The 12,921-nt window shown below is 41.7% G+C and overlaps 2 protein-coding genes across 5 annotated transcripts in view; one reads left to right on the forward strand and one right to left on the reverse strand.

Moving 5' to 3' along the window:
* Positions 1-2,682, forward strand: part of Pkd2l2 (polycystin 2 like 2, transient receptor potential cation channel) — a 26,422-nt gene extending 23,740 nt beyond the window's left edge. The window contains exons 13-14 of the mRNA XM_026783312.1: positions 936-1,051; positions 1,671-2,682. Of these exons, the coding sequence (XP_026639113.1) occupies positions 936-1,051; positions 1,671-1,755 (201 nt within the window). The 3' untranslated portion in view covers positions 1,756-2,682. The remainder of the gene's footprint in view (positions 1-935; positions 1,052-1,670) is intronic.
* Positions 2,683-3,218: 536 nt separating this feature from the next.
* Positions 3,219-12,921, reverse strand: part of Fam13b (family with sequence similarity 13 member B) — a 63,366-nt gene continuing 53,663 nt past the window's right edge. For 2 of the 4 annotated variants that reach the window (XM_013349541.1, XM_005355904.2), the window contains 6 exons: positions 11,880-11,963; positions 11,542-11,637; positions 9,126-9,209; positions 8,869-9,032; positions 7,498-7,599; positions 3,219-5,352 (listed from right to left, as the gene is read on the reverse strand). In XM_013349541.1, coding sequence (XP_013204995.1) covers positions 5,229-5,352; positions 7,498-7,599; positions 8,869-9,032; positions 9,126-9,209; positions 11,542-11,637; positions 11,880-11,963 — 654 coding nt within the window. In that variant the 3' untranslated portion in view covers positions 3,219-5,228. The remainder of the gene's footprint in view (positions 5,353-7,497; positions 7,600-8,868; positions 9,033-9,125; positions 9,210-11,541; positions 11,638-11,879; positions 11,964-12,921) is intronic. The other 2 variants (XM_013349539.2, XM_013349540.2) reach the window with 2 other exon arrangements.

Below are 12,921 nucleotides of genomic sequence, written 5' to 3' on the forward strand. Positions count from 1 at the left end.
TAGACCAGGCTGGCCTCGAACTCACAGAGATCCGCCTGCCTCTGCCTCCCGAGTGCTAGGATTACAGGTGTGCACCATCACCGCCCGGCTCAGCCAGAATTTTTAAAAGCTTTACAGATGTATTTGGACCCACAGTATAATCAGCCTGGGCATCTAGCAGTTCAGGTTCCCCCCCTCCAAGACGATGCCCATCAATAAGTAGGAAGCAGTCTTGAGAATCCATTGCCCCAATTTCTTTAACCTGTGGTGCCTAACCTCTGCCTTTTTATTATAAAAAAAAAAAAAAAAAAAAAAGAGATGGGAATGTAATGATCTGTTCTGTCTCTTTAAGGGACAAGCCACTTCACTCCCCCATCAGCTGAGGCAGGCAGCTCTTCTTTCCTGCCTGAATCTCTCCCGTTTTCTGTCTCTAAGAGGCAGTCCCCTCCCTCCTTCCCTCCCTCCCTCCCTCCCTCTCTCTCTCCCTCTCTCTCCAGAACAGGAAGGGGCAGTAATAACACACTTTCTGGTGAGAGACTTGTGTTGTGGTACATGCCACTGGTGCATACAGGCCATTAACCAAGGCAGGGATTATTCTGTGCAAGGGTGACAGAAAAGCTGCTGGGAGGGGAAATGCCCACAGATGCATCTGAGGTGCACGTGCTACAGTTAAGAGGGTAGGGGTGTAGCTTCGGGCAGAGCAAGTGCACAGCACATATGAGACTCTGGGCTCAATACTCAGCACTGAAGGAGCAGGAGGGACAGAAATGCATAGTAGCCCTGACAAGTTAAAGCCAGGAGGTTAGCAAGTTGCCCATCCGCACTGCGCATCTCGCGGCCCAGTCTTCTGGGGTGACTTTGCTGGCGCAGAAGCCAAGCACCAGGCTGTTGAAGCCTGTCACCTTGGAGTCTTTGACGTACAGACTGCAGCCTGTATTTGTCCTCTAAACTGACAGGAGATCCAAGGGGCAGAGCAGATGAAGACGTGGAAGGAGAGGCTTGAGAAAAAGTATTATTCTACAGACCTTCAAGATGACGACTACCAGCCTGTCACTCAGCAAGAATTTCGAGAGTAAGCATTTGTCACATGTACCAACTGTGGCACATGGCACAGCAGGTCATGCAGTCCGAGGACACAGGTTCTATGTGGGTTTTTTTTTTTTTTTTTGTTTTTTCGAGACAGGGTTTCTCTGTGGCTTTGGAGCCTGTCCTGGAACTAGCTCTGTAGACCAGGCTGGTCTCGAACTCACAGAGATCCGCCTGCCTCTGCCTCCCGTCTATGTGTTATTTTATTGAGCCAGAACCACACTGCTATACTTGCCTCGTTAATTTGCTGCAGTTTCCAAATTAGAGTGCACAACTCCATTTGCTTAGTGAGGCCACCATGTTGGAGTGCTGGCTCACATCTAATTCCAGTCCTGGAGAGCATCTGTACCATGCATGCGTATGGTGCAGACATACATGCAGGTAAAAACACACACATACACTTTACAGAGTGAGACAGATGGAAGGGCACAGCGGGCCTCTTCTCCCAGGCTTCCCGTCAGCACTACAGCACGACCGCTGCCCTGGGAAATGTGACTCTGGAGCTCGTCATCCCACTGCCCTCTCAAAGCACATCAGGGCAGGCGTTGAGCTGTCTACTGCACACAACTGTCACGCATATCACTAACTTTTAAACTCTCTTCTAGACTCTTTTTATATGCTGTGGAGCTGGAAAAGGAATTACACTACATCAGTTTAAAACTAAACCAAGTGATGCGAAAGCTACAGTAACAAAGCTGGAGGTAAGACCGATGAGGTGCGATGCTCTAGCAACACTCGTGAGGTGCTTACTGCATGTTCTCCTACACACATCGCCATCTCTGGTTACTTCATTGCTTCCACTGTGCTGGGGACCGAGTGCAGAGTCCTGCAAATGCTAGGCACCGTGCTACATCTCCAGCCAAGAAGCAGCTCTCAGTTCTAACAGGATGACTTCCATGAACCGAATGCAGCTGAAGGGAGCCCACTGTACCACCCCCACATTTACCAAGTGCTTCCTGTAATATGCATGTGGCACACTCACGGGAGTGTAAAAGGGAAGCACGGTCAATGCTTCTTGGTCATGGGGCAGATCTCTAAGGTCACAGGGTAGATCGCCAATAGTTGGAGGTAGAGACAGATGAACTATTGGTAGTTTCAACCCTGGCACGTCCCAGGGTCTCACTTCCTTTGGACAGGGGTAAAGTAATAAGATTTTGGGAAAATACTATGCATGAACAACATACATAAAATAATCTCCATTCTAGACTCCAAAATGCCTAGACAAAGTCATATACAACAACTCTGTGGCTAAATACAGAAATTTCACTACCACTTTCAAAAGCAGATTTCATCTGGTTTCTAAACAGCAGTATGTCAAATTTCCTAAAAATAAAAAGATGGCATATTAAGGCCGTAAGTTGTTTGGAAATTACAGACAGGGGACCTTTGAGAGCCTTCTTGTTGGAAAGCTGTGTGTGACTAGTCCTTTAGAAACTGGAGGAAAACGTTACTTTCCTAAGCTACATAAGAAGAGCCGTATGATATGTCCTGTGGGTCAAAACAACACCATATTCAACCACAGCACTCAATCAGCACGTTAATGCTCAATGTACATGTTTAAAACATGAATAAATTGCTGGACAGTGGTAGCATACACCTTTAATCTTAGTACTTGGGAGGCAGAGGCAGGACAGCATGGTCTACAAAATGAGTTTCAGGATAGCCAGGGCTACACAGACAAACCCTGTGTTGAACACCTACCCCCAACACACACGGGCCCAAAAAAGTCACCCAGGCTGGCCTTGAACTCCTGGGCTCAAGGGATCCTTCTGCTGTGGTCTCTGGAGCAGCTGGGACTATAGGTACACACCACACCATGCCCAGTAAATGTTACTACCCACCTCCCTCAAAGCAAGGAGGGCCGACTTTTCTTAATGTGGTAATTCACTGCAATGAGACATGACTAATTCTGGCACTAGGGCGCAGAAAGGAGGAGCAGGAGTTACATACCAATTTCAAGACCAGATACATGAAACCTGGGGGGGGGGGAGTGAAGGTAGTCTGCCTGTTCTCTTAAATAGCTCTGAGAAGCAGTATGGACTTTTCTCTGCTGAGCAACTTTAGTATGTCCCCTACATCATCACTGGGTAGGGCGATTTAAATAAGCCTAAGACAACCTTCTAGAAAAACATCATACATTTACAATGACTTGGAACATTAAAGTCCTTTTATTACAAAAGTCTGTACAATGAAGTGCCAAACAAACACAGCAATGTTATTATACTGGTGAACATATATATATCTATATAATATTTCTATATAGATATAATTTTTATTTGTACCAAAGTAAAACTCTCACAGGTGCCTAGCTCTACCACCATTGCTAAGCCATGAGTCACGACAGCACGTTTAGAGTGCTGTCTCCTCACCACTCAGCCCAACTACCACTAATAACCAAACCATGATGCAGCGGAACTCAGTGAAACCAGTCAGGCTACAGACTTATAAAAATATTGTACTCAAATAGATTTAGCATTATAGAGAAGGAATATATTATTTAACATTTAAATAGTGCACATGGACATTTTTGCATGTGGTATACAAAATAAAACATTCATAAAAATATACAGTGCACATAAAATTACATGTAGCAATCCTGTCTGGAGACCAAAAGAAACTAAAAAGTACACCACATGATGGGCTCAAATCAAATGACACATTTTTTGGCATTCTTAATTACTTTCCTAAAATTACATTATGAATGGCCTAGCAATATCAAAAGGAACCACACAAACAAGGCTGGATTTAGTGCTTTTTAAAAATCTTCCAACTACACACTCACTACCGCTGGACGTTTCCCTCTCCTCCGGAAAAGGCATTGCACACATGAGTGAGATGGGAAGTACTAGAGACACTATTTATTAGCAAGCTACCTCATGTTCTTACTGGGTAATAGTGCCAGAAGTTCGAGGTTCATGCTTTCCTCACCTTATTAAAGATGTTGTGAAATCCCATTTGTATGAAACAAACTATTAATATTAAGAAAATCATGCATGAGTCATTACATGCAAAGCATGGGCAAAGTGAAACATTTATCAATTCAAAAGAGCACCAGGGGCGGGGGATGGGAGGTATGAGCCACTCAGATAAAGCCTGACCCACGTCTGTTTTATTAACACAAGTTACTATTCCATAAGAATGATTAGCAGAGTACCTGAAGAAAAGCCATGCAAAGCCAAAGGAAAAGAGATGCTGAGAGTCTGTGACAAGGGGTATACCACCACACATCCTGTGAGCGGCCGGGTGGGCGGGGTCACTTTAGAATGGACATGTACAGCTGCAGTGGTATAGCCCTTGTAAAGAACACATTTACTTAGGTGGAATCACTCTCGTGCCAACTGAGGCCCATGTGATCAAATACACAAACCTGAGCACCATCCAAGTCCCTCCATACTGGCACAGCTATTTTCTCACATTATCTGGAGATGGGTAGGGGACAGCGCAGGATCTGATCCAGACAAGTCACATCATTGCTGGTAGATAGTAACTGAAGTCCTGTAGGCAGCATGTGATGTGGTTCAGCTCTGAGGGATGTGTGCAATGTTTCAAATGACTAGGCAAGGCTGCTCTGTGGTCTACCCACGTTCTCTTCGCTCGGGTGAGACCACAGATTTGCAAACTCTGGCTAAGTACCTATCTGAGCAGGTGTCACTCTGGAATTACACAGGAAGGTGTTCCACACTAGGATTTCAAAATTCAGTTTGGTTTTCTAGGAAAAACAGAATACAGTTGCATATGTCTCATTTATAGGCTTTTCTTTTAAATTTTCAGTCACTCTGTAAGAAAAAGGCAACCGAAGAATTCAGTGTGAAGATTTTCCTCCCAATTTTCTTCAGTAATGAAAAAGAAAAAACAAAACAGTAAGCAAGAAAAGCTTTGTATTTCCAAAGTTCTTGAAGTGAAAAGAATAAAATCTTGTCTTTTGCTAACAGCTATATCTATAGTAAACAGTGAGGAATCTGCATATCTGCTAAGTGTGGAGAGTCTGCGGAAATGTGGAGAGCAGCCTTCCTTTCCCTACTGAACCACAGACAAGTACACAGGGGATGGGTTCTCTGAGTGCCTGACAGAGTGAACTCAAGTGCGAGTTCACATCAAGTACACATGATGAACCTTCAAAGAACACAACTGACTTTATGATGCCAATTTTCAGGGAACATATTTTATATGGATTTTGAAGAGTCTTGTTTGCTGATAAGAACTTCCAGAAGTCTAAGTTTGGCTTTAATTTTCTTGTATTCTTTATATTCCTCAAGCACCGGGACGCGATCCTCTTTCTGGGCATTCCTAGGGAAGATAAATCTGACTTAAAAGTTGTCCTAGTATGGAGCGTAATATTACAAATTAAGGGTAAAATAAAAGCTGGTGCTGGGACTACAGGCATGTGCCACCGCTACCCAGCTACCGTGAGTCATTCTACATATTTAGTTAACCACTCCACTAATGGGTGCTTCAGCATCCATCACCTCAAGTATAATTTGTTTTCTTTCAATATAAAGGAACTGCATGGAAAATGCCTTTATAGCTCTTAGATTTTCTTACACGTTTTTGTGTATACATATGTTATACACATGTGTGTACATGAGCCAGAGGTAGAGGTGTCTTACCCACCTTGTTTTTTTCCTATTGCCTAAAGCTAGCTTGCTGGTGGTTGTTTTTACTCTTTACTCTTGGGGGGGAGGGGAATCTGCCACCCAGCTTCCAAATAAATTGCACACAAGGTCTTATTACTTATAAATGCTTGGCCTTAGCTTGTCTTAAATTATCCCATCTATCTTTTGCCTCTAAGCTTTTACCTTCTCTATTTCTGCCTATCTTTCTTCTGAGGCTTGCTGCCCTCCTCCTTTTCTCATTCCTTCTTCCTCTTCTTATTTATTCTCTCTGCCTGCCAACCCTGCCTACCCTTTCTCCTGCCTTGCTATTGGCCATTCAACTCTGTATTAGACCAATCAGGTGTTTTAGACAGGCAAAGTAGCACAGCTTCACAGAGTTAAACAAATGCCACATAAAAGAATGCAGCACACATTTGCGTTATTAAACAAAGGTCCACAGCACGAGCTGGCTATCAAGCCCCAGCAATACAGCACTCAGATACCCACCTCAGGTCCACAGAGCAGGCTTCATGGCAGTGAAGGTTCACTTCACTGACAGCCATTTCCCTGGTCCTCACATTTTTAAATCAGACTTGATAACCCACACAGATGTGAAACTCTACAGTTGTTTCCTGGCTCTATCACTCTTCACTGTGCTTCCACAGCAGAAGGTTATCTCACAGAGCCTAAAGCTTTCTAGTTGTTCAGTGAGCCCAGGGATCTTCCTGTCTACACGCCTCCCCAGTCTCCAACTCTGGGGATATAGGTCAGCTATGCAAAGCAGTTAAAGGCATATGGCATACTCTTCAGACCCACATACCTACGTATCTCCAGTGAGTAGCCGGGATAACCCAACAAGCAGTATATTGACAACTTGAGCTTGTTTCAGGATAAAAATTAAGAATCCAGACAGACAATGGTGTTTAATCCCAGCACTCAGGAAGCAGAGGCAGGCAGAGATCTCTGAGTTCCTGGCCAGCCTGGTCTATATATATCAAGTTCCAGACTAGTAATTGCTACATAATGAGATCATCTCAGAGAGACAGGTGACTAATATATATCATATCATATCGCTGGGAGCTGGAAATATTGCTCAGTGGTAGAATGCTTGCCTTATGGGTTTGAGCTCCAGCACTGCAAACCAACAAGAATGGCTTTAGACAAACCTTAAAATATTTGATATTATGACTTTTCCTTGACTTTAATAACAGCAGATTGAGAGCATAAAAGACTGTTATAAAATTGGCTAGGATGATGCGCACCTTTTAATCCCAGGAGGCAGAAGCAGTGGAACTCTGAGTTTGAGACCAGTCTGGTCTACATAGTTGTGTGTGTGTGTGTGTGTGTGTGTGTGTGTGTGTGTGTGTGTGTGTGTGTGTGTGTGTGTGTGTGCGCGCGCGCGCGTGCGTGCGCGCGCGCGCATACATATATATTTAATTATACAATATAAAAATAATATATATAATTTTCTTTTTGTGTCTTTGCAGTGCTGGGATTAAACCCCAGAGCTTTGCACATGCTAGGCAAATGCTCTTGCACCAAGCTATAGTCTAAGGGCTAAAACTTATATTTCAGGGCTAACATCCTATAAGCAATGTGTAATTCTTTTTCTTAGTGTGTGGGAACATGAGAGTGCATGTGTCATGTGGAGATAAAAAAAGACCCTTTAGGAGCTGATTCTTTGCTTCCCCTATGAAGGTCCTGGGGATCAAACTGGTAGCCAGCACTGGCTGCAGCAAGCATTGGTACTTGTGTTTTTAATCCCATGTATTCTACTATCTTAACATACATTTTGTGAGTAAAAGGAGAAAGATGTAAGCTTCTACAATGTTTAACAAACCTTCCATTTTGTTGATAAAACGCTTCTTCAAATTCCCGTAATGTTTTACGTAGTTTCTTTTTCTCAGCTCTGGCTTTCCAAAGCTGTTCCAGTAATTCAGGCCTAAAGTTAAAATAGAAGCAAAGCATTACTAAAGGATACAGTTTCTTTATTCTATTAACACTGGTTCTAATCCTCCCTGCAGGCTTTCCGAAACATACCAATGTCTATACTCCACTACAAATTGAATCACAAAACTGTTCTAGGGCTGTGGAAAAAACCCAGAGACCCGAAGCCCTCTCCTGGCCTTCGGGGGGCATCAGACACACACATGATACAGAAACATACACACAGGCAAAGCACCTATACACATAAGTAAGCACCCATACACATAAGCACCGGTAAGTAAAAGTGAGTGTGTGTTAAAGAAATGGCTCAGTAGTTACTGCTCTTGCAGAGGACCTGAGTTTGGTTTTCAGCACCCATGTGTAGGCAGCTCAAAATAGCTTGTAACTCCACATCAAGGAGATCACAATGTATCCTTCTGACCTCCAGAGGCACTCAACATATGTGTACAAATCCACACAAATATACACATTATTAAATGAAATTTTTTTAAAAAGTACAAAAAAAAAACCTAACAAGAGTCTTATTTAAAAAGGGGGATGGCTCTTAAAGAGCAATATCCAAGTTTGTCTTCTGACTTACAAGTGCACATGAATACACATACACACACACACCTTCCTAATTTTAAGGTGAATTAAGGGTTGAGAACCACTGTCATAAATCCACCTAAAGATAAGCAGGCCAATAAAAAATTCTCATTTGGTTCCTATAACTGTTATAAGTTGAGTACATTTTTAAATTGAAATATTTCATAAAGAAATAGGACAATAGGCAAGGGAGATGGACTCAACAAAGCAGGCTTGATGTATAAGCCTGATGCGTGAGCTTGGATCCCCGAACCCCATGTAAAAAGCCAAACAAGGTGCCACATATCTCTAATTCCAGCACTCTTATGGCAATGAAATGTGGACACACAGCACAAAACAGCAAGAGAAATCACGACACAAGGCAGGGGTGAGAACCAACACTTAAGGCTGTCTTTTGACCTCCAGACCCACGTAGTGGGCAAAGGGTACTCTCTCACACAATTTAGAACAGAAGGTAAAATGAGGTCTGGGGATACAGTGTGTCTTCCATACACAAGGCCCTGGGTTCCATCCTTGGCAGCACCAGCAGCAGCCCCCACACACATAAAATGGAAGGCAATAGGAACTACACTCTGTATTGTAAATCACACTTATAAAAGTTTCTCACAAAGCAATTTCTAATGATCTCTTAATATTACTATCTTCTAAGCATTCTTGATATGGAAGTTTTATTACTTACATAGAAGCTGCCCGAGTACTAGATAGGCGGAGATCCCGAGCCAGTTTTTCTTGATTTTCTTCAGCATCAGACTCTGAATTTTCCAACAATGACTGTGTGTGTATGGTTGTTGTCAAGATGTCACTCAACTCAGAGGACAAACTGACACCATCTTCCTCTTCTTCCTAAAACAATGACCAAGCAGAGCCACCTAGGTCATGACTTTCCACTTTCCTGTTAGCAATGTAATTAAAAAAATGACTTTTCTACACAATTACCTTGATTTCTTCAAAAAAATGTGCTGTTTCTCCTTCTATGATTGGCTGTAACATCTGACCACGGCGCTTTGTGGAGGGAGATCCCTGTAAAATCAGCAACACCAGTTCCACAGTTCAGACTGAAAGGTGAATGCTGCTTCACACATGGTACATTAACAGACTCACTCAGACCCCAGCAGCCCCCCCAGAAAACAAGCAAACAAAACTCAAAACAGGAAAACAAAAACAAACAAAAAAAATTAGTAAGATTAAAATACTAAAGTAACACAAAAGTACTCAAAAACATGAAGTGTGTTTTCTGCTGGCCAACTACTTTTTGGTTTTTTGTTGCTTTTTATTTTCTTTTTCTTTTTCTTTTTTTTTTTTTTTTTTCAAAAAAAGAAAGAACATGAAGTTGGGGGTTAGGAGGATGGAGAGGATCTGGGAGGTTAGGGGAATGAACAATCAAAATATAGTCTGAAAATTTTTTCAATAAAAATGAAAAATAAAAGCTGGGCAGTAGTGGTGCACGCCTTTAATCCCAGCACCAGGGAAGCAGAGGCAGGTGGATCTCTGTGAGTTCAAAGCCAGCCTGGTCTACAAGAATAAGTTCCAGGACAGGTTCCAAAGCAACATAGAGAAGCCCTGTCTCAAAAAAAAAAAAAAAAAAAAAATATATATATATATATATATATATATAAACTATTTTCAAAATCTTAGAGCAATCTTTAAAATGTTAAAAAATTCTTTACTAGACTAGCTTTTCTTACACTTTACTTTCATGATATAGTAAGGGTATTAACTGATAGTTCAGAAAAGCCCAGCAGATTCCCAAGCACACAGTGTAATGTACAGCCCTATGTCTGAGACAGAGTTTCACTAGGTAGCACAGACCGAATATGTGGATTATGAGATCTCCTGCCTCAGCCCTCTCATATGCTATCATTATAGGCATGTGCCACCACACCCAGCTCAAGCATCTTTATTTTGGAGTCTCAGGACCTCATCGGATTCTTCTTTAGAAGCAAAACTAAACTAAATCAAATCCTAAGATATTATTCATCCTAGCATGCAAGATAATCATTAGCCCACTAACAACATGCCAGCACTCCACTTTCAAGAACATTTTAAGACTGGGTCATGCCAAGTTGCTCTAGCTAGCATCAAGCTTGCAATTCTCCAAGAATAGTCCTGACTTGTATCTAAGTATTATAAATTTCATTTTTAGCGTTGGCAGGTTCAATGTCCCAACTACTTAGATGGCTGAGGCCAAAAGATCACATACATACGATCACAACTCAAAATAACCTTAGACAGTACAGCAAGACCCCAATTTAAATAAGCTATTTTCTGTTTGTTTTAGTGCATACCAATACAGATAAAGTATAAGTACAGATATAAAATATCTTATTCCACTAATTTTGTGTGTGGTTATGTGGTTGTATGTGAGAGGTGTGGATGTGCCGCAGCATGTGTGTGCAGAGCAGGTCAGACGGCAAGCACCTTTACCTGCTCAACTATCTCTCTGGCCCTGTGAAATTAGCATTGTTTAATTTGATTAATTTAGTTTTGTTTTTTGAGACAGGGTCTATCTCTGTGTAGCCTTCGCTGTCCTGGAACTCCCTATGTAGACCAGGCTGGCCTTGAACTCAGAGACTGCTTGCCTCTAGTGCTAGGATTAAAAGCGGGTGCAAGACACCTGGTAGTTGGCATTATCTTGATAGGTTCTTTTTTTAAAACCCATTTATAGGATCAGCAAGATGGTTCAGTCTCACTGCCAAGCTTAAAAACCTTGAATATGAACCCTGGAAACCTGAATAGCAGGAGAGAACTGATCCCCTAAATCTGTACTCTGACTGCTACTCTTAGCATGGTACACATTTACATAAAACAATGTGTAAAACCCATTTCTATTGTAATGCAGCTAGAGGTACACCTTCATGGTGGTCAGTACAAAAGTATCCATAGACAAGAACTGAAGCAGAGGCTAGGTGAAGTGCACAACATACAAGTACTACTTCTGCCATTTATGTAGGTAAATTTGCATACAAGCACCACCTGGATCTCAGTGTCATAATATTCTAACCCGTGTGTTGTTTGTCAGGATTTAATACCACACGCCTGTAAGTGTTGACCAAGGTGCTGAGAAAATAGTCATAGGCATTTCCTATTCTCTTAAAATTCATAATCTCAATAACTTTTCAGCCTTGGCTATGTATGTCTCAAAAATATTAAGAAAATTTGTTTCATCTCCTTTTCTTATATATATTTGTCAAAATGAAGAAATACTCGTGCTAGGCATGGCAATGCATACCTATGATATAATGCAACTTAAAGAGTCCTGCTTGATTGGACTAGTGAGTTCCAAGCCAGTTTTGGCTACAAAGTGAGATTCTGTCTTTAAAAACAAAACCAAACATTTGTTTAATTTACTTACAAGAACAGGAGTAATGCTAGCTCTTGTCAGCATCTGTTTTACAAGCCTGTATCTATCATAGAGAGGCTTAACAATGTGCCTTTCTTCCCTGGTAACCTGAAGCCAAAAAAAAAAAAAAAAAAAAAAAAGTGAAGCAAAGTAACCTTACTATTAGAAATCTAGACACCAAAAACAAATAATATGATCCCCTCACCCCAAATATAATTTTTAAGTTAGTAGGTGATCTCCCAACTCTAGGGAATAGTGCTGGATAAAAGCACTGAAAAGTGCAGAAACCAATTTGGTCTATACTGCTTAAAGAGGGAGAAAGCAAATGGTCTTAGCAGGGGAGGAATTACCGGCCTTCCGTGTTGACTTTCATAGTAAAGCAGGCTTTTCTGCAGAGACGTTTTCTCTTCTATCAAATGATCTTTTGTCATTTTCTAGAATGGGAAAGTACTGGTGTCATTATCTCCTCATTCCCACAGTGCGGATGGCGAAACAGAACTGGCTAAGGCCGTCTTTGATTATGGATATGGAGCTCTACTTTTCAGTTTCCCACACAATTCAAACTTCGTACTAAGTCAATCAATACATTTTTGTGGCTTAATTTATATGTTGTATAAATTAATAATGCCAGTTTGGGTACCTTAGCCACCTCGCGTTTAATACCCCAATCTATAAATCAGTGATACTCCATTCTTCCTCAAAGGTCCAAATTCATTCATGTAAAAGCACTTGTAATGGTGCCTATCTAGCACATAGTAAACTTTCATATTGCTTGACACTATATAATGTTTCAAAGGTTTTTGTCCAAACAACCATAAATATGGACAGAAAGCTGGCTCAGCATGTTTAAAAGCACTTGACCAACAAGCCTGAGGACCTCAGATCAATCCACAGTCCACTGCAGAGCACATGGCGGAAGGAGAGTCATGACACTGTCCTTAAGACTTCCCTGTGGATGCTGTGGCATGCACTCCTGCACCTGCTCACTCACACACTTTAAAAAAAAAAAGACTAGTGACTACAGGCAAGGCATTGTGGTCAGAGGCCTATAATCCTAGCATTCTAGAGGCAGAAGCAAGAGAATCAGGAATTTAAGGTCAATGTGGCCTACACAATGAGAGAGCCTTTCCCAAAAAACAAGGACTGCTCATGGAACTCAGTGGCACATGTGCCCAGCTTGTGCAAGGGTCCCTGGATTCAACTGGCACAAAAAACGGATGGATGGATATGACAGACGATAGATAGATAGATAGATAGATAGATAGATAGATAGATAGATAGATAGATAGATAGATAGATAGATAGATAGATAGATGAGACACCAAAGAAAAAGACTAGTGAAGGCAGACACATATTTCAACACATAAACAGATGACCCCGGGGTCTCTACTA

Source organism: Microtus ochrogaster, chromosome 18 (assembly GCF_000317375.1).
Source record: "Microtus ochrogaster isolate Prairie Vole_2 chromosome 18, MicOch1.0, whole genome shotgun sequence".
Classification (NCBI taxonomy): Eukaryota; Metazoa; Chordata; class Mammalia; order Rodentia; family Cricetidae; genus Microtus; species Microtus ochrogaster.